General features: G+C 38.5%; 1 protein-coding gene and 1 long non-coding RNA gene across 2 annotated transcripts in view; one reads left to right on the top strand and one right to left on the bottom strand.

The window, feature by feature from the left end:
- Nucleotides 1-2,672: 2,672 nt before the first annotated feature.
- On the bottom strand, nt 2,673-10,358 carry LOC308661785. Its single transcript, XR_014025019.1, has 3 exons — nt 10,312-10,358; nt 7,805-7,926; nt 2,673-2,901 (listed from the first exon to the last, which is right to left on the bottom strand). It is a non-coding gene; the product is annotated as an uncharacterized lncRNA (long non-coding RNA).
- A 210-nt stretch (nt 10,359-10,568) lies between these two features.
- Nucleotides 10,569-25,387, top strand: part of FDXR (ferredoxin reductase) — a 35,939-nt gene continuing 21,120 nt past the window's right edge. The window contains exons 1-2 of the mRNA XM_081316457.1: nt 10,569-10,662; nt 17,963-18,060. Of these exons, the coding sequence (XP_081172583.1) occupies nt 10,584-10,662; nt 17,963-18,060 (177 nt within the window). The 5' untranslated portion in view covers nt 10,569-10,583. The remainder of the gene's footprint in view (nt 10,663-17,962; nt 18,061-25,387) is intronic.

Raw genomic sequence — 25,387 nt, 5'->3', positions numbered from 1 at the left:
TTTGTACTATCTTTTCTTCTTTGAAAATATTAAATATTTTAAAAGAAAGACAGCATATAGGGCGGAGGTACAAAAACTATCCATATGGTGTAGTAACAACAACTTGCACCTAAACATTGGCAAGACGAAAGAGATGGTGTTAGACTTCTGGAGAAAAAAGGAGGAACCTGCCCCACTTTACATCAGGGAGGACTGTGTGGAGAGAGTTTCCTCCTTTAAATTTCTGGGAGTCTACCTCTGTGAAGATCTGACCTGGAAAGTTAACACAACCCAGGTGGCTAGAAAGGCCCAACAGAGGCTTCACTTTCTTAGGGTCTTGCGGAAGAACAGGGTAGAACAACAGCTAATGACCCTCTTTTACCGGTCTACTATAGAGAGCGTCCTCTCGTATGGTATTGTGGTTTGGTATGCTGGTCTGACAGCCGCGGACAGGAAAGTATTACAGAGGGTAGTGAGCACAGCACAAGACATTGTGGGCTGTTCCCTGACACCACTGGATGACATCGCCAGGGCTCGTTGCCTTGGAAGAGTGAGGAAGATTCTCAGGGATGACTCACACCCTGGACGGTATCGCTTTACTCTCCTACCATCCGGTAGGAGATATAGGAATATAGCCAGCCGTACCAACAGGCTGAAAAATAGCTTTTATCCGTGGGCTATTAGGCTTTTAAATGAGACATAATCTTATGCAGAATTGACTTGGGAGGTTGGTGTGTGGTGTAGTTGGTTCACATGGTGTGGTAGGATGGAGGGTTTGTTGTCACTGTGTGTTGGGGGGAGAGAGCACGGGGGGAGGCTCAGCTAATCTCAATGTACACATGTTGTACTTTGACAATAAAGGTTTATTATTATTATTATTATTATTATTATTATTATTATTATTATTATTATTATTATTATTATTATTAGGCTTTAATTGCCATACATTTCTTTCCAATCTAAGAATTTCTTTATATTTAATCACATAATGCTTAAATCCCACATTTATATTTTCTATCGCATGTTTAGGTATTGCCCAAATTGGAATTTTAAAATTCAACTTATAACGATATTTTTTCCAAACTCGCAACAAGGCATATCTTAATATATGTGTCTTAAAAACATTATCCACTTTTTGTCATACAGTAAATAAGCATGCCAACCATATAACAAATCATATCCTTCAATATTCAGTAATCTCCCTTGTGTTAAATTAAACCAATTACTAATTGATGATAATGCCACAGCCTCATAGTATAATTTAAAATTGGGCATTTTAAGACCACCACTTTCACGTACATCTTGCATTATCTTAAGTTTAACTCTCGGTCTCTTCCCTGCCCAAAAAAAATTTATTAATAGTCTAAAAATATGACTAAAGAACAAAAGGAAGTTTTAGGAAAACTTAACGGGATTTGAAATAGTTAAGAAGATTAAATACTTGGGGGTATATCTTTCAGCTTCAAATGCGAAATTATATAAAAATAATTATGAATTGTTATGGTTAAAAATACAAAAAGAATTAGATAGTTGGAAAAAATTACAATTGTCCTTATTGGGAAGAATTGCAGCTGTGAAAATGAATGTTTTACTGCTAAGCTTGTAAGCCGCCCTGAGTCTTCGGAGAAGGGCGGGATATAAATGGAATTAAAATAAATAAAATAAAATAAATTCTTATTCTTGTTTCAAATGATACCTATACTTAAAAAAGACTCAAATTTGGAGGAATGGCAGAGAGGTAGAAAACTAATTCTTTCTGCCATTTAGTGGTTGCTTGTATTTTTGCAGTCCATATAATGGTAGTCCTAGTTTAACATAACAGATATATCCACTGACATATATGTGTACGTGTCACACTATTCTGTGCTCTATGTAATGCTTCAGCAGCAGCATTATGTAGAGCACAAAAAGGAGTTGGAAAAGTTAAGCCAAAGAAATTAATAGCATGAGATAAAGGAGGGGGAATAGATAAAACTATTTTACATCAGTACCTTTCAGTATATCTTGCCATATCTTTTGGACCTTGAAAATAATCTTTGTGTCTAAATTCTGCTTCACACATTGAGTTTTTTCCTATCTTTTTAAGATTCTCATTAATTTCCCTATGACATTTTCAGTCTTCCCTTACCTCTCAATCTTTCACTCTTCATATAATTGTTGTACAGTGCCCTCCCTCTCTTCATGATCAAGCCACCTCAAAATTCTTATTTCATGCTGAGGATCTCTTACTTTTGCATGTATTTCACTTTCATTCACATTGATTCAGCAAATGTTAATCTTTTTTCTTTTGAGAAACCCAACTCTAATTTCCAACATAACAAACTGGCAGAAGCCTATTATTATACACAGCCATTTTTGTTTTTATTTTTTCAGTAAACATTTCTTCTGCACAACAGGAACTTTACCAATTCCTTCTACCAGCATTTCCATGTCCTAAAATGTCTCCATCCAGTTTCCTACTTTTACTAAATTTATTGCCAAAGGCATAGACATTTACTTGCTCTTGTTTTGTTATTCCATTTATAACAAAACATGGGAGGTGAGCATCTTCACTACTAGGCCACCACACCGCTCATAGATAACAATAAAAAAATCTGATAAAATTTTACTATTACAAGCTAACACTCATTACAATATTTTTGCTGCAACAGACTAATACTGCTACTGCCTTGAAGACCAAAACTTACCTGCATTAAAAAAATGATGACTATAAATTATCATGTCTTTTCCTTGCTGACTGAGATGGAGCTAAGGTAGCTTTTCTTGGCAGGCAGTCAAACAGGAAAAACAAAAAAACAGACATTTTTCTCTTCAGGCCTAAAAATCTGGGCAGAGTCATATGGGAGAAGGCGCTTTTTCAAACAGTCTCTTTCCAAGTTGTGTAGAGCCTTGTAGGTTATAGCTGGCACTTTGAATGTTGCCCTGAAGCAGACAAAATTTGATTATTACAAACAGTAGTAATCAAAGGTAATCAAATGCTTCTTATCAGCAACCTTATCTTGACATTCTGGATATTCCAAACACTTTTCAAAGACAATTTACCCACAAACTGTGTGTTACTAAAAATCCAAGCAGTTGTAAGTACCGGTATGTGCTAAAATGGCTAGAGCTTCAGGAACAGGCCTAGCTGAGGTAGAGACAGGAACTTTGTTTGTATGAATACATTCCTCTAGGAAAATTTTTTGAGAGGAGAAACACACTCAATTCATGGATCTGGTTTTTCAAAGAGTGTACAACCCTATTTGATAGAGGCCAAATCCTTTTGCCTGGCCTTCATTTTGCCTGAACAACAGTAACTGCTGCTAAAGCAGAGACGCTAATTTTACTATTGCTCAAGTAGACATTCATAGAATTCCCTTGAAGATTGTACTGTTTAACACCACATGGTCAAGGCCAACACCCCGGAACACAGTGCCCTATCTTGAGCGTGAACCCTCACATATATAGACCACACAAGGAGGAATTCAGGAAACTAAACTGTGGGGAAATGAGGGCAGATGCAATATTTCTTTCTCTAGTACATAATCTATTTCCAGAGAATATATCAGCAACCAATTCATTATGCAGCATTGTATAGAGCTATTGCTGTCACAAAGGAATCAAAGGAGAACAAAAGCAATAGTTATTTCACCAAATCCTGATTATGGGATTCCCACAAACAGCTTGGTGGCCTGCAAGTTATATCAACTAGTATTTGGATTCATCTAACCTTGCTATGCCAGCAGTCCTTAAGAATGCCAAGGTGCAGTCAGTTTGTGGAGAACTCTTCCTCCATCATTTTAAGGTACATCCATATACAACTAGTCCTTGACTTACAACAATTTAATGACCATTCAAAATGACAACAGCACTGAAAAAACTGACTTATGTCCAGTTTTCATACTTGCAACAATTGCAGCATCTCCATGGTCATGTGATCAAAATTGGATGCTTGGTACACCCATATACAACTAGTCCTTGACTTACAACAATTTAATGACCATTCAAAATGACAACAGCACTGAAAAAAGTGACTTATGACCAGTTTTCATACTTGCAACCATTGTAGCATCTCCATGGTCATGTGATCAAAATTGGACGCTTGGCAAAGGGGCATGTGTTTATGACAGTTGTACTGTCCTGTCAACAAAAGTGCGTATAGTCAAGGCTATGGTATTCCCAGTTGCAATGTATGGCAGTGAAAGTTGGACCATAAGAAAGGCCAAGCGCCAAAGAATTGAGGCCTTTGAGCTATGGTGCTGGAGAAGACTCCTGCGAGTCCCTTGGACTGCAAGGCGATCAAACCGGTCAGTCCTAGAGGAGATCAACCCTGACTGCTCTTTAGAAGGCCAGATCCTGAAGTTGAAACTCAAATACTTTGGCCACCTAATGAGAAGGAAGGACTCACTGGAGAAGAGCCTAATGCTGGGAAAGATTGAGGGCAATAGAAGAAGGGGACGACAGAGAATGAGGTGGCTGGATGGAGTCACTGAAGCAGTAGGTGTGAGCTTAAATGGACTCCAGAAGATGGTAGAGGACAGGAAGGCCTGGAGGAACATTGTCCATAGGGTCGCGATGGGTCGGACACGACTTCGCAGCTAACAACAACTGTCCTAGGATCATGTGATCACCCTTTGTAACTTCTCCAGCCAGCTTCTGACAAGTGAAGTCAATGGGGGAAGCCAGATTTGCTCAATGAACAAATGATTCACTTAACAACTGTGGCAAGAAAGGTGATAAAATGGGGCAAAACTCAGTTAAAACTGTCTTGCTTAACAATGGTAATTTTGGGCTCAATTGTGGTCTTATGTTGAGGACTACCTATAATTAAAATTAGTGCTCAGTAGTTATTTGGTGACACCAACGTACGTTAGCCTCCAGAATTGTCACATTATTGTTGAAAGAATAGAGTCAAGGTGGTTTAGGAAGCAGATTGTTTTGCTACTTATGCACATAATGAAGCAATGACTCAACAGCCATTTTAAAATACAAAATCTCTGCCAACCTTTGATTCCTATGAATTTTGATGGGAAATGTAATTATAACTAGTTTCTTGACTTTCTACTATACTCAGCCTGCATCTATCACATATATCAATACTGTCAATTTGGTGAGCAATGAAAACAAATATGTGCACAAATCACCTTAAGATTAAATGTCAGTTGAAATCCAAGTTTAATCATACAGGATATTTGTAGTTTGCAGCATAAAACAGATTGTTTTTAAATAAAAGTCTTCAGTTTTCCCAGCTACTTAATTAAACAGAAAGCTGACAATGTCAGGGCACCACAAACTCTGGTACATTTTCAATTATTCCTATAGAAGTTATAAATATGCATAATTCTGCAGATCAAAGACCAGCTATTGAAATATGATGTGGCAACTATGCGATATATTTTAAAAAGATAGTTTACGTAGCCTTGCTTTATTTTTCCATGGATGGCTTATCTAATGGACCTTTTAGGAAGCAGATATTTTTGGCTTCAAGGCCTTTAATAAATATCTTTTAGGGTTAGGGTTAGGGTTAGGGCTTTTAGAAAAAGGCATAGTCTAGAAAAAAGAATAGTTCTGAGATGGGTACAATATCCTTCAACATAGGAGCCTTCCCCAAACTGGGATGCCTCAGAAATCTTCAACTACAACTCCCTGAAACATGGCTAAAGGAATGATTGGAACTGCAACCTCATAACCTCCGCAGGGCATCATGCTTGTAAAGATTGATATAACAGATGATTGCCATGGTGTTGTGCTGTTGCGTTCTTTTATATTTTTAATTTAAAATCAGATGTATTTTCAAAAAATATAATACCTATAAATGAACAGCTAATTACTGAAACTATATAATTAATGTTCACTAGAACATCAGCAAAGGGACGTGGTGGCTCAGTGGGTTAGGACGCTGAGCTTGTCGATCAGAAGGTCGGCAGTTTGGTGGGTCGAATCCCAAGTGCCGTGTAACAGTGAGCGCCTGTTACTCATCCCAGCTTCTGCCAACCTAGCAGTTCGAAAGCACGTAAAAATGCAAGTAGAAAAATAGGGACCACTACGGTGGGAAGGTAACAGCGTTCCCTGCGCCTTTGGCGTCTAGTCATGTCGGCCACATGACCACGGAGACGTCCTCGGACAAGCGCTGGCTCTTCGGCTTTGAAATGGAGATGAGCACCGGCCCCTAGAGTCGGAAACAACTAGCACGCATGTGCAGGGGAACCTTTACCTTTACCTTTACCTTTAGAACATCAGCAAAAGAATTGAAGCAGAATACATTTTGTTTTCATAATTTTGAAAAATAAGTACACATAAAGGTTCGAGCTTTATGCCAAAATTCCCACTACATTATTACAGGTAGCCCTTGACTTAGTCATATGTTTGTACAATAGCACTGATAATAGTCACATAGGATTCCCATGATTCTTCCTGATGTGCTCTGAACTGAATTTCCAGAATAGAACTGGGAGGGAAATGGGGGAGAGAAGTAAGAAAAGAGCAGAAATCCATTTGTGTGCTGACAAAATTCACAGATAGGTAAATTCTGATATAACATTAAGCCAAGATTTTAAACTACAGCTAGTCCTCGACTTATGACAATTGAGCCCATCATTTCTGTTGCTAAGTGAGACATTTGTTAAGTGAGTTTTGCCCCACTTTGTAACCTTCCTTGCCACAGTTATTAAGTTAATCACTGTAGTTGCTGCGTTAGTAACATGGTTCCAATATCTCAGGGGCCGCCACAAAGAAGAGGGAGCCAAGCTATTCTCCAAAGCACCTGAAAGCAGGACAAGAAGCAATGGATGGAAACTAGTCAAGGAGAGAAGCAACCTAGAACTAAGGAGAAACTTCCTGACAGTTAGAACAACTAACCAGTGGAAAAACCTGCCTCCAGAAGTGGTGAATGCTCCAACACTGGAAGTTTTTAAAAAGAGACTGGACAGCCATTTGTCTGAAATGGTATAGGGTTTCCTGCCTTAGCAGGGGGTTGGACTAGATGACCTCCAAGGTCCCTTCCAACTTATTATTATTATTATTAAGTGAATCTGGCTTCTCCATTGACTTTGCTTGTCAGAAGGTCATAAAAGGGGATCACATGACCTCGAGACATTGCAACCATCATAAATATGAACCAGTTGCCAAGCTTCTGAATTTTGATCTCATGACCATGGGGATGCTGCAACGGTCGTGTGAAAAATGGTTAAAAGTCACTTTTTCCAGTGCCGCTGTAACTTTGAATGATCAACTGTAAGTCGAATTATTGTAAGTTGAGCACTTGATTTGTTGAACAAACAAACCATAATGATCAGGTTTACAAATAAAGTTAAGCAAAAACAAATTGCATTATGATTTAGCATTCTGTACAAAGCAGAACATAGAGGCTTCAATCCTTATTGTAGTTAACTTGAAAATAAAATGACAGTTCTTAAGGGAACTCCCAGGTAAATATCAGACTGGACATTTTTATGGATTTAATGCAAGTTACTTTTGGCACGTTTTGTACAATTCCAAGTACAGTGGAGCCCTGGTACTCAACTGCTTTGAAACTCATCTAATTTGGTATTCAATGCATTTTGATGTGAAACTTTTGTCCTGGTACTCATCATTAATTTGGTATTCAACATGCAAGCTAGAACTTGTCAGTGTCAACTGCCTTGTGACTCACTACATTATTCCTTATGGGAAAAATATGTTTGGTACTTATTGTTTTTGGTACTCATCGCACCTCTTGGAACCAATTAACAATGAGTACTGAGGTACCACTGTATACTTAAAGTAAACCAAACTAATCTCATTAAAATCATGAAGAATTCACTGAAATCGCAAGAATTATAGAATCATAAAGTTCAAAGAAGCCAACCTGCCACTAAGTGCAAAAATCCAAACTGAAGATGGTTGTCTAGTTCTACTTGAACACATCCCATGAAAGTGAGTCCATCACTTCTCCAGGCAACTGGATCCACTGCTAAACAGTGTTTATTGCTAGGAATAACATTTAACATTCAATCAGATTTGCCTTTCTGTAAACTAAATCCATTATCCCACATCTGGCACTTAGGTTATGATCTTTTTTCCATGACATCCTTTCAAGTATTTGAAGACAGCTATCATCTCACCCCATTCCAACCTTCTCTTCTCAAGGCTAAACTTGCTCAGCTCAATCTTTTTTCACAAGCCTTTTTTTCCTAGTCATCTAGTCTTTCTCCCTGTTCTCTGAATTTATTTCACTTCATCTGAACCTTACACTACAGTGTAATGCTCAGAAGTGACTAGATCCAGATGGGATTTAAACAAAGCAGATCTATGTTTTTTATTCAGCCTCAGGGGACTGTCAAACAAAAAGCTTTTGACATAGTTAGATAAAATACAGCTGTTTTTCTTTTGAATAGATTCTCGGAAACATTTTTTTATTTGCACATTTATATTAAATATAGCCTAAGATAGGTTTCTTATCTGGGCATGCTTTCCATGTTTAGCTAAGGTAGAAATAGCAAAGGAAAAAAGGAAAAAAATAATGTACAAATTGTATGTAAAGTTATGAGAGGGTAGTATGTTGCATCTGACAAAATGTAACCATGTTCTGGAAAATTGCATAATTTTCCAGGTCACTTTTTTCTTCTGTATTATTTATTTATTTATTTATTTATTTAATTAAAATTTTATACCGCCCTATTCCCGAAGGACTCAGGGCGGTTTACAGGGCAGCATAAAATATAATATAAAAATAGTATAAATTAAAATAGATTAAATTACATAAGCCCAACAATTAAAACAATATTAAAAGCTAAAACCCCTTCAGTCCAGGCCTGATAGATCAAAAAACCAGGTTTCAGATCCCGGCGAAATGTACGCAGATCGGGGGCGGTCCGAAGTTCCACCGGTAAATCATTCCAAAGGGCAGGCGCGCCCACAGAGAATGCCCTCCCCCTGGGGATCACCCGCCGGCACTCCTTAACCGTCAGCACCCTGAGAAGGCCCTCCCTGTGGGAGCGCACAGGACGGTGGGAAGTTGATGCCAGCAGCAGGTGTTCCCTTAGATAATCCGGACCCAAGCCATTCAGAGCTTTATAGGTCATTACCAGCACCTTGAATCTCACCCGGAGGGCAACCGGAAGCCAATGCAGCTCACGGAGAAGAGGTGTTACACGGGAGTATCGGGAAACTCCCACTTATTCCCACTTGTTGTCCACTACTCCCTTTCACTAAGTTCACCAAAGCTTACTAGATGTCTGACATGTCTTCTTTTTTGTCCTCATGTCTTCAGTCTGGGAGGCATAGCCTTAAAATCAAATACTCTCTGCTTTTTGAGTGTCCTGGTTTTGTTTTAAATTGGTCTGTTTCATGTACTGTGACCTTATAAATTATCTGTTCTTTCTTTCCTTGTTCATTGACAGATTTGACAGCCTAGATTAAATGGAAACTAATCAAGGAGAGAAGCAACCTATAATGAAGGAGAAATTTCCTGACAGAACAAATAATCAGTGGAACAATTTGCCTCCAGAAGCTGTGAATACCCCAACACTGGAAGTTTTTAAGAAGAGATTGGACAACCATTTGCCGGAAATGGTATAGGGTTTCCTGCCTATGCAGGGGGGTGGACTAGAAGACCTCCAAGGTCTCTTCTAAACTCCGTTATTCTATTCCATTCCATAGTAAAAATTTGAAATGTAAGAAAGAAAAGAATGTTGCCATTGCTTCTATATTGTTAGCATGCTATGGAGAATAAAAAAAATGTTGGAAAATACTGCAATTTAATAACCAGACTTTCTGAGTGCTAAAAAGTAATTTCATATCAATGTAGACCTAACTACATTTCTGGCAATGCTTTGCTGTAATTTTGGACACAGAACCCAGAAAGCTGAACATACAGCATGTCCTCCTTTCCCCCATTTATCCTTCTTTCCAATTGTGTCCTCCTTTGCCAGTTCAGACATCTGGCAACCCTAGGTCAGGGGTAGGGAACCTTAGCTCTTTTATGACTTGTGGACTTCAACTCCCAGAATTCCTAAGTCAGCTTGGCTGGTTCAGGAATTCTGGGTATTGAAGTCCACAAATTATAAAAGAGCCAAGGTTCCCTACCCCTGCCCTAGGTTAACTATCAAAGCCATAGTTTATTGCAGGGGTCTTCAAACTCGGCCCTTGGACTTCAACTCCCAGAATTCCTCAGCCAGGAACGCTGGCTGAGGAATTCTGTGAGTTGGAAGTCCACGAGTCATAAAAGGGCCGAGTTTGAAGAGCCTTGGTTTATTGTATCATAACTGACCACATATTCACAGCATAAATGCTAGGCTAGTTTATAATTCAGTGCATTGTGGGAATCTAATAAGCATGTTATTAAATCGTTACGGTTTAGCCCCACGTGCAAACCCAGTTTGTGCAAATCCTGCGTTTTGTTTCGTAGAGCCTTGAATTCCGGATCGGTCAATAAGGTCTCACAGCAATCGACAAGATAGGCATTTGACTTGATCGCGGGGCATGGCAAAAAGAAGTTTTCCGGCGACGCCTGGGCGGATCTATGTTAATAATATATACTTTGCTTTCCGTGATTGGTTGCCTTGCGTTCTGATGAAAGCCGGGTAAAGTGGCGGGGTAAGCGCTGTGGTTGGACGCTGTCACGCCGCTCTCACGCCGCTCTCACGATGAGTCGCACCGGGGGAATCCTTGGCTGCGCCCGTCTTTCTGCGCTCGGTGTCTTGCTGCCCAAGAGTCCTCTAGCTGGTGAGCGATCTCTCATTTTTCTGCAGATTGGGAATGCAGTTGCGTAGCTGGGGGTTTTGCGAAGAGATTTGGCGGTCCAAAGCGAAAGGCAGGGAGACTTAAAAACAGTGAGATTCAAAAGGGGCGGAGGAGCGCGGGCTAGAGAAAGATAGAAAGATATCGGTGTAATCCCATCTCCTTGTCTCTGCAGAAATATTAAGAAAAGATAATTACAGTAGAAGGAAGGGGGAGAGCCTGGTTTTGGGGAAGACTGCCCAGATCAGTTCCACCGTGTCTCCCGTTCCCGCTGGAAAAAGCACTTCTCGTTGGCTGGGACCGGTTGCATTTATAGTCCAGTTTATTTGAAGAAGACCAAGTCGAGGAAGTTGGTCCAAATCGGGAAAAAGATAAAGGGGGAGGCCCAATTTAGCGTTTCAGATGATAAGGGGAGAGAAGATAAGGTAATGATGATGAGACAGGCTGCAATATCTGGACAAAGAGGTTTTATAGGATGGTGCTCTCATGAAAAGAAGAGAGTGCCATTTCTCCCTTTAGGCCTTGATATACATTTTCATCTGAGCATTAAAATTTTGTAAACCAGGAGACTGGGAGCGTGGCATGGTGCTGCTGCTGCTGCTGCTGTGTCTTTTGCACATATGCATTTTTGCAATGTCATTTTTTAAGCAGAATGCTTGTTTGCAAATTAAAATAGGCAGCCAGCTATTCAGAGACTCTGTATTATAGTGCCTTCTTCATAATTCTGGTATTATAGTCCTGGGCCAGGAAAGTGTTGTCACAGTTATGCAGTGCTGCTGATGAGTATTCATGAGGTTTCTTGCAAAGGTATAATGCAATTCATTCTTTGACAAAGTGACTAAATTAGTAGACCAGCGAAATGCTGTGGACATAGTATATTTAGACTTCAGCAAGGCATTTGGCAAAGTGGACCACAACCTACTTCTTGGTAAGCTAGAAAAATGTGGCATTGACAGCATCACCCCCAGAAGGATTTGTAACTGGCCGACAAACTGTACTCAAAGTGTAGTCCTTAATGGTACTACATCCACATGGAGGGAAGTAAGCAGTGGGGTATGCAAGGTTGTGTCTTAGGCCCAGTATTCTTCAATATCTTCATAAATGACTTAGATGATCTTAGAAGGGGATCTCATCAAATTTGCAGATGACACCAAGCTGGCAGGAATAGCGAACACCCCAGAAGACAAACTCAGAATCCAAAAAGATCTTGACAGACTTAAACAATGGGCCCTATCTAACAAAGTAATATTTATTGTGGAGACAAGCAAGGTTTTATACCTGGGCAGATACAGCCAAAGGTACAAGTACAGATTAGGCGAAACCTGGCTCCAAAACAATAACTGTGAGAGGGACCTTGGAGTCCTAGTGGACAATCAGTTAAACATGAATCAGCAGTGTGCGGCAGAAGCCAAAAGAGCTAATACAATCCTTGGTTGTATAAAAAGAGGCATAGAATCAAAATCACATGAAATATTAGTACGTAACGCTTTATAAGGCCTTAGTAAGGCCACATCTGGAATACTGCATCCAGTTTTGGTCACCACATTACAAAAAAGGTGTTGAGACTTTGGACGATGTGCAGAGAAGAGCAACTAAGATGATTAAAGGTCTGGAGACTAAAACATATGAAAATTGGTTGCAGGATTTAGGAATGGCCATTCAAGAGAAAAGAAGGACAAGGGGGGACATGATAGCAGTATTCCAGTATTTGAGAGGCTGCCACCAGGAGGAGGGGGTCAATTTATTTTCGAAAGCACCAGAAGATAAGACAAGAAACAATGGATGGAAATTAATCAAGAAGAGAAGCAACCTGGAATTAAGGAGAAACTTTCTATCAGTGTGAACAATTAACCAGTGGAACAGGTTGCCTTCAGAAATTGTGGGCGCTCAGTGTTTTTAAGAAGACACTGGACAACCACTTATCTGAAATGATATAGGGATTCCTGCTTGAGCAGAGGGCTGGACTAGAAGACCTCCAAGGTCCCTTCCAGCTCTATTCTGATTGATTGAAACAACTGTTCTTCATATACACATTAGTTTCTGAAGAGCAGTTAATTTAATAAACCATCAATATAGGTGCCCTTAAGATAAAAGAAGGAAAAACCTAAGAGGCAATGTTGGATTTAGATCAATTTTGTTGACAAAAGTTTTGGTAGGAGTCATTTGCACATGATCTAGGTGACTTTCAGATCAGGTTAAGAAAGAGCATAAGAAGCATGTGTTCACTGAGAATTGGTTTGTTTCCAGGCACAGTGTAAAGTGGTGGTTATGATTGTCAAAACCATGGATAAGTACAAGAATGTTCAAATATCACATACTTGCGTTAAACCCTGTCAAAAATTCAGGGGCCCTTCTTTCTGTATCACTTCTATAGGAAGTATATTTGGAAAATATATAAGAAACAAGGACTCTTCTGTGGCTGCACTCTGTGTAAATCCTTGCTACAGAATAACATACAACCATAATGGAGCCCAAAATTTTTGTCTTGTTGCTAAGTGAGACAAAACTCATTTAAGTGAGTTTTGCCCCATTTTATGATCTTTCTTGTCATGGATGTTAAGTGAATCACTGCATTGCTAAGTTGGTATCATGGTTGTTAAATGGATTTGGCTTCCCTATTGACTTTGACTGTGAGTAATATAGCAGTGAGAATATCAGGTGTATAATCCCCCATTTGATTAGCTCCTGCCAGTATTTAGCCAGTATTTAATCCTTTCTCTTCTGAAATAATTATTTTCCTGGGAATTACAGCAGTTATTGTGCAAACTATCTGAAGGAAACTAATATTGTCCTGTTATTTCCAATTCATGTGTGACTCAATGGACACCATTTCTCTAAGATAGTCTATCAGTAACTCTTTTTTAAAATTTCCTGTTAAATTCTTTTAAATTCCTGCTTGTGAGTTCACTGATTGTACCTAATCATCTAATCTTCTCTCAGCCTTCCATTTTTCAGAAGTACCAGGAGTCTTCTCCAATGACTTTAGTATTGCCTTTGCATCATGTGTCCAAAATATTTAAACTTGAGCTTCATTCTAGTGCTTCCAGCAAGCAGTTTGGATTTACTTTGTCTATCGTGGAATAATATGTTTTTCTTGCAGCCCAAGTTTTTCTCAATATTTTTCTCCCTCCAACATAAAGGTGAATGGAAGTTCTAAAAGGAGAGAGACTGAAAAGATTCTTAACTGAATTTATACATTCAGATCAAAATGGTTTTTTTTACCAAAGGGACAAATTAAAAATAATTTAAGAATAATAATGGATATACTGGAATATTATGAATTACATTCAGGGAAACAATTGGCACTAATATTTTTAGATGCCCAAAAGGCATTTGATAATGTTTCCTGGCAATTTATGATTCAGCAACTAAAAGTAATGGACTTTGGACAAAACTTTATAAATATGATTAAAACAATATACAATAAACAAACAGCAAAAGTGATTGTGAATGGAGATTATACAGAGAACTTTGAGATAAGAAAAGGTACAAGGCAAGGATGTTCATTATCTCCATTGTTATTTATTCTGACCTTGGAAGTTTTAAATAGAAATATTAGACAAGATACAGAAATTAAAGGACTAGAAATAAAAGGTGAAACATACAATTTACAAGCATTTGCTGATGATTTGGTATTTATTTTAGAAGAACCTTTGGAGATGATTCCTAAACTACTGGGAAAGATAGAACAGTATGGAGAAATAGCAGGGCTGAAAATAAACAGAGAAAAAAACTAAAGTAATAGTAAAAAAATCTTTCGGACAAAAAAACAAATGTCAGAAAAAATAGAATTACAAATAGTTAAAAAGGTCAAATATCTGGGAATATACTTAACAGCAAGATGTTCAACGATCAAAGGAGATAACTATACAAAACTATTGAATCAAATAAAAGTGGATTAGAAAAAATGGAAAAACTGGCAATTGTCACTATTAGGAAGAATTTCTATAGTGAAAATGAATATATTACCGAAAATCTTATTTTTATTCCAAACAATACCTATAAAACTTGAGAAAAAATTCTTTGAAGGTTTAAATTCATTGATTTTGAAATTTATTTGGCAAGGCTACAATTAAGATAAAAATGTTACAAGATGCCAAGGAAAATGGAGGTTTGGGTTTACCAGAGTGGGTTTCATATTACTAAGCATCTGTATTAACATGGGTAAAAGAACAGATAATTCTTAGAAACAAAAGGTTGTTATATCTGAAGGGGCATGATTTACAATTGGGGTGGCACGCTTTCTTATGGTACGGGAAAAATAAAATTCATAATTACTTCCAAAATCACTATATAAGAAATGAATGGGAAAAAATGAAATTTAAAATATATCTGAAAATTCCTGGGTGGTTGTCAACAATGGAAGCATTTGTACACCTAAATTTAATTGACTTTGAAAAAATCTGGACATATAGAGATATTTTAAACTCTGAAAGGAATTGTTTAAAATCTAAACAAGAAATGGAAAATCAGGGTATCCATTTATCATGGTGGGCACATTTACAAATGCAAACTAGATATGATAAAGATGTTAAATTGTATGGTTTTTATAAGGAGCAAACCTTGTTTGATAAGACGTTAACTTCTGATGAAAAACTAAGAAAAATTATAATTTTTTATTAACTTTGAAAATGGAAAGTGAACAAGTTAAATAAACAATGATAAGATGGGCAAATTTTTTTGGATATAATATAGAATTAGAAAAATGGCAAAATTTATGGGAAAGAAATTATAAACTGACAATGTCAACTTCCTACATAGAAAATTTATATAAAATGCTTTATAGATGGCATTTGCCACCAGCAAGACTAGCAAAAATGTTTAAAAACATGTCAGATGTTGGAAATGCAAACAGAAGTCAGGCACTTATTACCATGTTTGGTGGACATGTGCCAAAGCAAAGAGTTATTGGATAAAGATACATGCTTGGCTAGAAAAAGTGTTGGGAGAACATGTAGATTTTAAACCTGAACTTTTAAAATTAGGTATAATGCCAGAAAAGACTGGTAAACAAAGCATATATTTGACTTTGCATGTTACAACAGCGGCAAGAATTATATTTGCGCCATATTAGAAAAAATGAAGGAATACCATCAGATGAAGAAATAATTAAAAAAAATATTAAAATGCACGGAGATGGATAGACTGACTGAGACTGAAAGAAAAAGAAGAAACAGAATATTATCAAACTTGGGACTTATTTTATCGATGGCTAGAGGAAAGAATAAAGGATTAGGAACTAAATATGTATTAGCGAATGTAAACTCAGAGAGCACGTTTGTTGAATAAATACTGCTGAATGTATGGAAAAAATCAAAACATTTTTTTTTAAAAAAAGAAAGTTCTAAAAGAACTTAAGCTCAAGTAACAAGTAAAGATTATATGTGAACTATTCTTTTCTCCCATGGCATCATCAATTTCTTGATACCCAGAGGCAGAGAATGAACGATAGAAGGAGTATTTGTAAGATTCTTTTTTTAGCAACATACTTGGGCATTTCTTTGCATGTTATAGTAAAAAAATAAATAAATGTCAAGGTTGTTGCACTGGATAAAAAAGGCTGTCATGTCTAGACCTTCACATCTCTGATTTGAGTCAATGATTTCTGGCCTCTGGATTTTTTTTTTAGCTGTAATGATTGAAAGTTTTTATACCAGCAGTAGCGTTAGTGTTAAAGTACACCACATAAGGAGTATGATTATGAATGAATATACTGTCAAGGATAAGCACATTGCCAAGGAATTTGCACTGCACTGGATAATATAAACACCAGAGTACAGTCGTGCAATGATACAAAATAGTAAGATGATCAGACGGATTTCATAAGTTAAGTAACAATTGGTGTTCCAAACTTGTGCTAACATTTTATTTGACTGTGTAGATAGCATTTTTTAGAGATTGTATATTTTGATTTATATTTTATAATTCAGTTTTCATAATGATTTAAAACTGAACCAGCTGACATTTTTATCTTATCTTTCTGTTTCTTATCTTTTTCATTTCTTGTCTATAATATAAAACTATGCAGAAATATAAATGCATTTCAAAAGTAAAACTAATAACTAAATATTACATGATGGGAGAAAAACAGCAGTATGGAATTATCTCCCGTTTACTTATTGCAGGAATTGTTTCAAGGCTGTATTGGCAATGACTAAAAATAATGCAAAACCAAGAATTATTGTATAATATGTGATCTTTAGAAAAATCAGAAGTAGTATTGACAGAAAAATCTGCGGAACTAAGGTCTATTAGGTCACAGAGTTGCAAACAAGTGTGCAACAACTGCCAGAAGACAGTCAGTCTAAACTTGCATTATAACAACAGGTATATCAGTAGTCCCTGCAGATAAGATGGCAAACGTTTTTTGGGGGAAAACTAAGTCAGTCACAACATCTGCCCCATTCTAATCGGAACTGTTGAGACACTCAATACCATTTGAAACAACAAAGTTTTATTTCATGCTTGGTTCAGACTTTAAACATCCTTGAAATTCATGTTTTGGCGTCATACTCAAAGCAACCATTTCACCTAGAAAATATATTAACTAAGTTAAATCATAGAAAACCATGCCTGGTGCATTAAGCAGACCAAAGACTATGTTATTTTATCATGGCAAGATGAATAAGATAATCTTTATTGCCATTTTTTTTACTGTGGGCACATTGGCTTGTACCATATTTTTTTCAGTTCAGGAAACTTAGAGAATCGGGATCACCAGCTGTCTGGATTGGAATTTGGAGGCAGAGGGCCATTGTTGTAAAGATATCTTCTTCCTGGCTTACTCTTTACTCTCATTCTCTCAGACCTTATCTTATTTTTCTGGTAGATTATTCCAGCAGCTTCCAGACTAAACCTGGAGGACTACAGGTAGTCCTTAACTTACGACCACGATAGAGCCCAAAATTTCTGTTGCTCAGCAAGATAGTAAAGTGACTTTTGCCCCATTTTATGACTTTTCTTGCCACAGAGGTTAAGTGAATCACTGCAGTTGTTAAGTAACAGTGTTGTTGTTAAGTGAATCTGGCTCCTCCATTGACTTTTTTTGTCAGAAGGTCACAAAAGATCATGCAGTGAGGTCAGTGCAACCATTATCAATATGAAGTAAATTGCCAAGGATCCAAATTTTGATTATGTGACTGTGGGGATGCTGCAACGGTCATGTAAGTGTGAAAAATGGTTATAAGTCACTTTTTTTTCAGTGCAACTTCTAACGGTCACTAAACAAAATGTAAGTCAAGGACTATCTGTATGTGATTTCTTTTTCTTGCAAATCTGTTCTCAGGTATCAAGCGGCTTCATTCCACAGCTGAGTTCAGACCTCGAATATGTATTGTAGGCAGTGGACCAGCTGGATTCTACACAGCACAGCATCTCCTGAAGGTAATGGGCACATTTATAAGGACAAACACCTGGGTTCTTATTTCCCTGCTAGTTTAGGGCCATTGAGAGCCTGCAATTAGTTTTGGAAGACAGTTTCCTTAATGTGGGTCTAAGCAATTTTTGACTTCCATCACTCCTGTCATTATAGAAGTGCAAAGATTTTTCAGAGATATAATCCACATTGCCTGTTTATGTCTTTTTGTGTGCTTTCATAGAATTTAGATATGACTGGAGATTCTTGAATTATACCACAATCAATCATTGGCATTAAAAAAAACTGGTTCTAAGGCTGAATATTAATAGTAACCTCTTATTTAAATTTGGATTCCCCCCCCCAAAAAAAAGCCTTGAAGACTTGGTTCTTCCCCGGGCATTGGGCCAAGGTGTTGGATGAGCCCATCTTGCAATGGTTTGGGAACATAAAATATTATTATGCTTTGGTTCAGCTGCATTTACTGTTTTTACTCCTGTTGGTTCTTTTTTTGTTCTCTTAAAGTAAACCCTTTGCAAGTTGTCCAGAATGGCAGCTGTGAGTTGGGTGGCCACAGAAACATCTTGAATGAATGAATGAATCAATCAATCAATCAATCAATCAATCAATCAATATTTCCAGGAACCAGAGTGCCCCAGAGAGATAGGTTTTGAAAAAGAAAATGAAAAAATATTTTCTCTTGATGAATATTAATATGGCAGATTTTCAGGGAATGTTAGAGCTGTTGACTAGACGGGGAAATTGAAAAAAGACATCCCCTCCAAAAGAGCAGCAAAGCACCTCTGCGTTGCGGCCATTTTAAATTTGGGTGCCAGCATAAAGGATCCTGGTGAGAATAGAATGCCTTTGCACCCTGCTCCTACCTGTCCTTGGATCTCCCTGTTTTTATCCCAGAAGAAGCGTGTGTGTGCACATCCTTTTAAAATGAAGAACAAACAGATCTCTCCTTATTAATCAGCAAAAATCCAGTAAGGGCTAACAGAAATAACAACTTTCATATTACGTCTCTATTTCCATTTAAGCAAATTCTCTGATCCCTCTCTTCAAATAATCAAAATCCAATTCCAATTTTTTAAAAAATTTTATTAATTTATTTGTATTCCACCTTTTTTTAAACAAGTAACTCAAGGCAGCAAACATATCCAACACACCTTCCTTTTATTTTCCCCACGATAACAACCCTATGAGGTGGGTTGGGTTGTGAGAGAGTAACTGGCCCAAAGTCACCCAATTGGCTTTCATGGCTAAGGTGGGACTTGAACTCACTGCCCCCCATTTTCTAGCTTGCTATTACACAAAACAGCCTTACAATTTAATCCATTGCATCCAATTAAACATTGCCAAAAATAACTTGTTGTTGTTAGTTGCGAAGTCGTGTCCGACCCATCGCGACCCTATGGACAACGTTCCTCCAGGCCTTCCTGTCCTCTACCATCTTCTGGAGTCCATTTAAGCTCACGCCTACTGCTTCAGTGACTCCATCCAGCCACCTCATTCTCTGTCGTCCCCTTCTTCTATTGCCCTCAATCTTTCCCAGCATTAGGCTCTTCTCCAGTGAGTCCTTCCTTCTCATTAGGTGGCCAAAGTATTTGAGTTTTAGCTTCAGGATCTGGCCTTCTAAAGAGCAGTTAGGGTTGATCTCCTCTAGGACTGACCGGTTTGATCGCCTTGCAGTCCAAGGGACTCGCAGGAGTCTTCTCCAGCACCAGAGTTCAAAGGCTTCAATTCTTTGGCGCTCAGCCTTTCTTATGGTCCAGCTTTCACTGCCATACATTGCAACTGGGAAGACCATAGCCTTGACTATACGCACTTTTGTTGACAGGGTGATGTCTCTGCTTTTTAGTGTGCTGTCTAGATTTGCCATGGCTTTCCTCCCAAGGAGCAAGCGTCTTTTAATTTCTTGGCTACAGTCCCCATCTGCAGTGATCTTGGAGCCCAGGAAAATAAAATCTGTCACTACCTCCATTTCTTCCCCATCTATTTGCCAGGAATTGAGAGGGCCAGATGCCATGATCTTGGTTTTCTTAATGTTTAGTTTCAACCCAAGTTTTGCACTCTCCTTCTTCACTCGCAACAAGAGGCTCTTTAGTTCCTCTTCACTTTCTGCCATTAGAGTGGTATCATCTGCATATCTTAGGTTGTTGATGTTTCTTCCGGCAATCTTAATTCCAACTTTTGATTCATCTAGCCCTGCCTTTCTCATGATGTGCTCTGCATATAAGTTAAATAGGCAAGGCGACAGTATACAGCCTTGCCGGACTCCTTTCCCAATTTTGAACCAATCAGTGGTTCCGTGTCCAGTTCTCACTGTTGCTTCTTGGCCCGCATATAGGTTTCTCAAGAGACAAATAAGATGGTCTGGTATGCCCATCTCTTTAAGGACTTGCCACAGTTTGTTATGATCCACACAATCAAAGGCTTTAGCATAGTCAATGAAGCAGAAGTAGATGTTTTTCTGGAACTCTCTAGCTTTCTCCATGATCCAGCGTATGTTAGCAATTTGATCTCTAGTTCCTCTGCCTCTTCGAAATCCTGCCTGTACTTCTGGTAGTTCTCGATCCACATACTGCTGGAGTCTAGCTTGTAGAATTTTAAGCATAACTTTACTATCATGTGAAATGAGTGCTATGGTGCGATAGTTTGAACATTCTTTGGCACTGCCTTTCTTTGGAATTGGAATGTAAACTGATCTTTTCCAATCCTGTGGCCACTGTTGAGTTTTCCAAATTTGCTGGCAAATTGAGTGTAGCACTTTTACTGCATCGTCTTTTAAGATTTTGAATAGCTCAGCTGGAATACTGTCACCTCCACTAGCTTTGTTGTTGCTCAGCTTTTCTAAGGCCCACTTCACTTCACATTCTAGGATGTCTGGCTCGAGGTCAGTGACCACCTCATTGCGATTGTCAGGGACGTTAAGCTCATTCTTGTATAGTTCTTCTGTGTAATTTTGCCATCTCTTCTTAATCTCTTCTGCCTCTGTTAGGTCCCTGCCATTTTGGTCCTTTATCATGCCCATTTTTGCATGAAACGTTCCTTTCATCTCTCCAATTTTCTTGAAAAGATCTCTGGTCCTCCCTATTCTATTGTTTTCTTCTATTTCTTTGCACTGTTCATTTAAGAAGGCATTCTTATCTCTTCTAGCTATTCTTTGGAATTCTGCATTTAATTGGGCATATCTTTCTTTTTCTCCCTTGCCTTTCGCTTCCCTCCTTTCCTCAGCTATTTGCAAAGCTTCCTCAGACAGCCATTTTGCTTTCTTGCATTTCTTTTTCTTTGGGATGGTTTTGGTTGCTACCTGTTGTACAATATTGCGAACCTCTGTCCATAGTTCTTCAGGCACTCTGTCTATCAGATCTAATTCCTTAAATCTATTTGTCACCTCTACTGTATATTGAGCAGGGATATGATTTAATTCATACCTGACTGGCCTAGCGCTTTTCCCTACTTTCTTTAATTTAAGCCTAAACTTTGCAACAAGAAGCTCATGGTCTGAGCCACAGTCAGCTCCTGGTCTTGTTTTTACTGACTGTATAGAGCTTCTCCATCTTTGGCTGCAGAGCATATAGTCAATCTGATTTCTGTGTTGTCCGTCTGGTGATGTCCATGTGTAAAGCCGTCTCTTGGGTTGTTGGAAAAGAGTGTTTGCTATGACCATCGTATTCTCTTGACAAAATTCTATCAGCCTGTGCCCTGCTTCATTTTGTACTCCAAGGCCAAACTTGCCTGTTATTCCAGTTATCTTTTGGCTTCCTACTTTAGCATTCCAATCCCCCATGACGATAAGGACATCATTTTTGGGTGTTAGTTCTATAAGGTGCTGTAGGGCTTCATAGAACCGGTCAATTTCATCCTCTTCAGCACCGGTGGTTGGGGCATAGACTTGGACTACTGTGATATTGAATGGTTTGCCTTGGATTCGAACTGAGATCATTCTGTCATTTTGAGGATTGTATCCCAGTATTGCTTTTCCTACTTTTTTATTGACTATGAAGGCTACTCCATTTCTTCTGAGGGATTCTTGTCCGCAGTAGTATACCTGATGGTCATCTGAATTAAATTCACCCATTCCTGTCCATTTTAGTTCGCTGATACCTAAGATGTCGATGTTTAGTCTTGTCATCTCTTGTTTGACCACGTCCAGCTTTCCTTGATTCATGGATCTTACATTCCAGGTTCCTATGGAGAAAAAATCTTTACAGCATCGGACTTTCCTTTCACCACCAGACATATCCACAGCTGAGCGTCCTTTTGGCTTTGGCCCAGTCGCTTCATTCTTTCTGGCGCTACTAGTACTAGCCCTCTGCTCTTCCCCAGTAGCATATTGGACGCCTTCTGACCTGAGGGGCTCATCTTTCAGCGTCATATCGTTTTGCCTTTTGGTACTGTCCATAGGGTTTTCATGGCAAAGATACTGGAGTGGTTTGCTATTTCCTTCTCCAGTGGATCACGTTTTGTCAGAACTCTCTGCTATGACCTTTCCGTCTTGGGTGGCCCTGCACGGCATAGCTCATAGCTTCATTGAATTACGCAAGCCCCTTCGCCACGACAAGGCAGTAATCCATGAAGGGGCAAAAATAACTATCATTATGTAATTCCAATTAAAAAAAACATGTCTATATGCCATTATTTTAACTATAATCAAATGAACCAATATTTTTTCTTTTTTCTGCCACCAATCTTTAAGTCCCACAAATAACAAGTCTAACATCTGCTTTCTCTCTTCTCAAAATTTTTGCCATCTTTTATCAAAGTCCTTTTGTAGTTCTAGTGAAGTAGTATAGCTCCAGTAAATCCCTTATAGTCCGTTATATTTAAAAGAAAATCCACAACACTCTTCGGTTTATTATTTGCATACATTTTTTACATTTTTAAGTTCATGATTCAATTCCATTTGAAAATCCAATATCTACCTGTCTTTCATGTTAGTTGAAAATTTTAAATCCACCTTAAAATCTTAAAAAGCCGGGCTTTTTCCTCTTTAATACCTTTTTATTCTATTATCAAGTTAAATAACTTGAGATCCTCTTCTACCCAGGTATTAAACTTTTCATTTAAAATTGTTATGGGTGCTCTCTCTCTATTGGGAGGAGAGGGGATAGTTCTACACATATGGTAGGCAAACGCACGTGTGCAGCTCCATTTGCCTAAATGGCATGCATGCACACCCGCCACTCACACAAATGGAGCGCAGACGTGCCCACTCACTGCTTGCAGTAGTGGCTCAAGGTCACGGCCCAGGGGTTGGGGACCCCTGCCTTAATCTGAATTTTAAAATGTTCTAAAATCCACACTGTAATTGCTCTTTTTCTTGTATATTGTGAAAAAGAAACTGTTAAAATTATAGAGGTATAAATTTCTCTATGGATCGAAGAGAAACTCCCCAGAGAGTGCCAAACTTGTGGTTCTGAAGGTTTGTCAAATCTGTAACAAACATTTAAGAAACAAAAGTAAGCTCCAAAATGATTAAAAGGATGAGGTTTTGTTGAATTGTGAGCCTCCCCCCACTCCAGAGGCTACATTAATGGCTCAGAGCATAATGGAATCCCACAATTCCCATCTGACCACAAAAAATAACAGTTTCTGCCATGTTTCTAAGCAGCTGTTCAGAGTACATTTGGGTGATCTCAAGATCTCTCCTTCATCTGGAGGGTTTTGGCAGTCTGGATCCAATAGCCAGCTGCCTTTCAACCGTAATGTCTCCTTTGATTTACAGGATATCATTTCATCATTCCTCACTGAACTTTATTTTCATAACTTTATTTTGTTCAATACCCCACAACCTTTCAAAGCAATATTTTCCCAAGCAGGCTTATAGTGGTCTAAAATGACAGTGTTTTAAGTTTGCAACATACAATAGATTTAAAAGCTGAATTGAATTGGGTTGGCATCCTTTGAGATTTTTAATAAAGGGGCCACATCCAGGGTTTTTCTTCGGGAGGTGGTGGTGGTACATTTTATGATTAGGCTCAATTATGGCTATAATCCACGGACTACCTGTATAAAGAAATGTACAGGTCTTGCCCTCCAGGTTTGTGTAATGGGAGAGGAGAGTTGGAAGGAATCTTGGAGGTCTTCTAGTCCAACCCCTTGCTTAGGCAGGAAACCCTATACCATTTCAGACAAATGGTTATCCAGTGTCTTCTTAAAAACTTCCATTGTTGAAGCATTCACAATTTCTGGAGGCAAGTTGTTCCACTGATTAATTGTTCTAACTTCTTAGTTCTAGGTTGCTTCTCTCCTTCTCTCCCTCTTCTTTGTGGCAACCCCTGATATGTTGCAAAAGAACACAGAATTTCCAAACTTAATTCTGGATGGGAAGTCTATGTTCCATCCCATGAGACTGCAGGGATTGAAAGAGAAGGATGATGACATAGTCAGTGTCAAAACCAGCAAAGAGAGATCTAGAGCCGAAGGCTTAGACCAGTTGCACCATGGATCTGAAGCCAAGAAGCACTGCTTAATAGAGAAGATTAGAAGAATAGCAGAGATCTAAGTTAAGCTTGATGTATGCAAGAAAGCAGTTCAGTCACAGGTTCTGACACAGATGAGGTTTGAAGACAGGTTAAAATGTATATTGTCACCAGCCTGATTATGTTTTATAAAGTTTTCAAAAGTTTACTAACATGCCCAGTTCCCACCTCAGCTAGCGCTCTTCATAATTCTGATGCTTAGGAAAGCCTGATTTTGCAGTGTGACAGTCCTTCTACTCTTCAAAGTACTCAACTACCAAGATGCTGCTTGGGATTCAGAGACTACAGATCAGAGACTGGATATGCAAAGTCGGAAGATGTTGAAAGGAGTAGATCTCTTGCTTCCTTCATGTGGGCTCGTGAGCCAGTGGCCATGCAAGATAGAACTTATGGCTCTGGTGCAGGGGTCTTCAAACTTGGCCCTTTTATGACTTGAGGACTTCAACTCCCAGAATTCCTCAACCAGGCATGCTGGCTGAGGAATTTTGGGAGTTGAAGTCCACAAGTCATAAAAGGGCCAAGTTTGAAGACCCCTGCTCTAGTGCATTTGGAGAGAGCCAGACTGTGGCAAAAAGAGTGAAAGAGAAAAGGAAGGAAGAAGCCAATGTCTGAAAGGTGCAGTATGTAAATATTTGTTTCGATAATGGTGAGGAACAATTTGGTCTGCTTTCAGGGAGTAAAATATCTTTGGAATTATAATTAATATAGCAGAGAGTAACAGGCTAGGAAAAGCCACTTTAGTAGAATTTCCCTCAAGAATGACAATTCTGTGAAAAGTTAATATTAATGAAAGTTGTATCATTGGCAGGAAAACATTTTTCTCCTCATATTTTACCAAAGGATGTGGTGGTCTCTCTCTCTCTCT

The sequence above is a fragment of the Vipera berus genome (genome assembly GCF_964194415.1).
Source record: "Vipera berus genome assembly, chromosome: 2".
Classification (NCBI taxonomy): domain Eukaryota; kingdom Metazoa; phylum Chordata; class Lepidosauria; order Squamata; family Viperidae; genus Vipera; species Vipera berus.
This window is presented reverse-complemented; position numbering and strand designations above follow the sequence as displayed.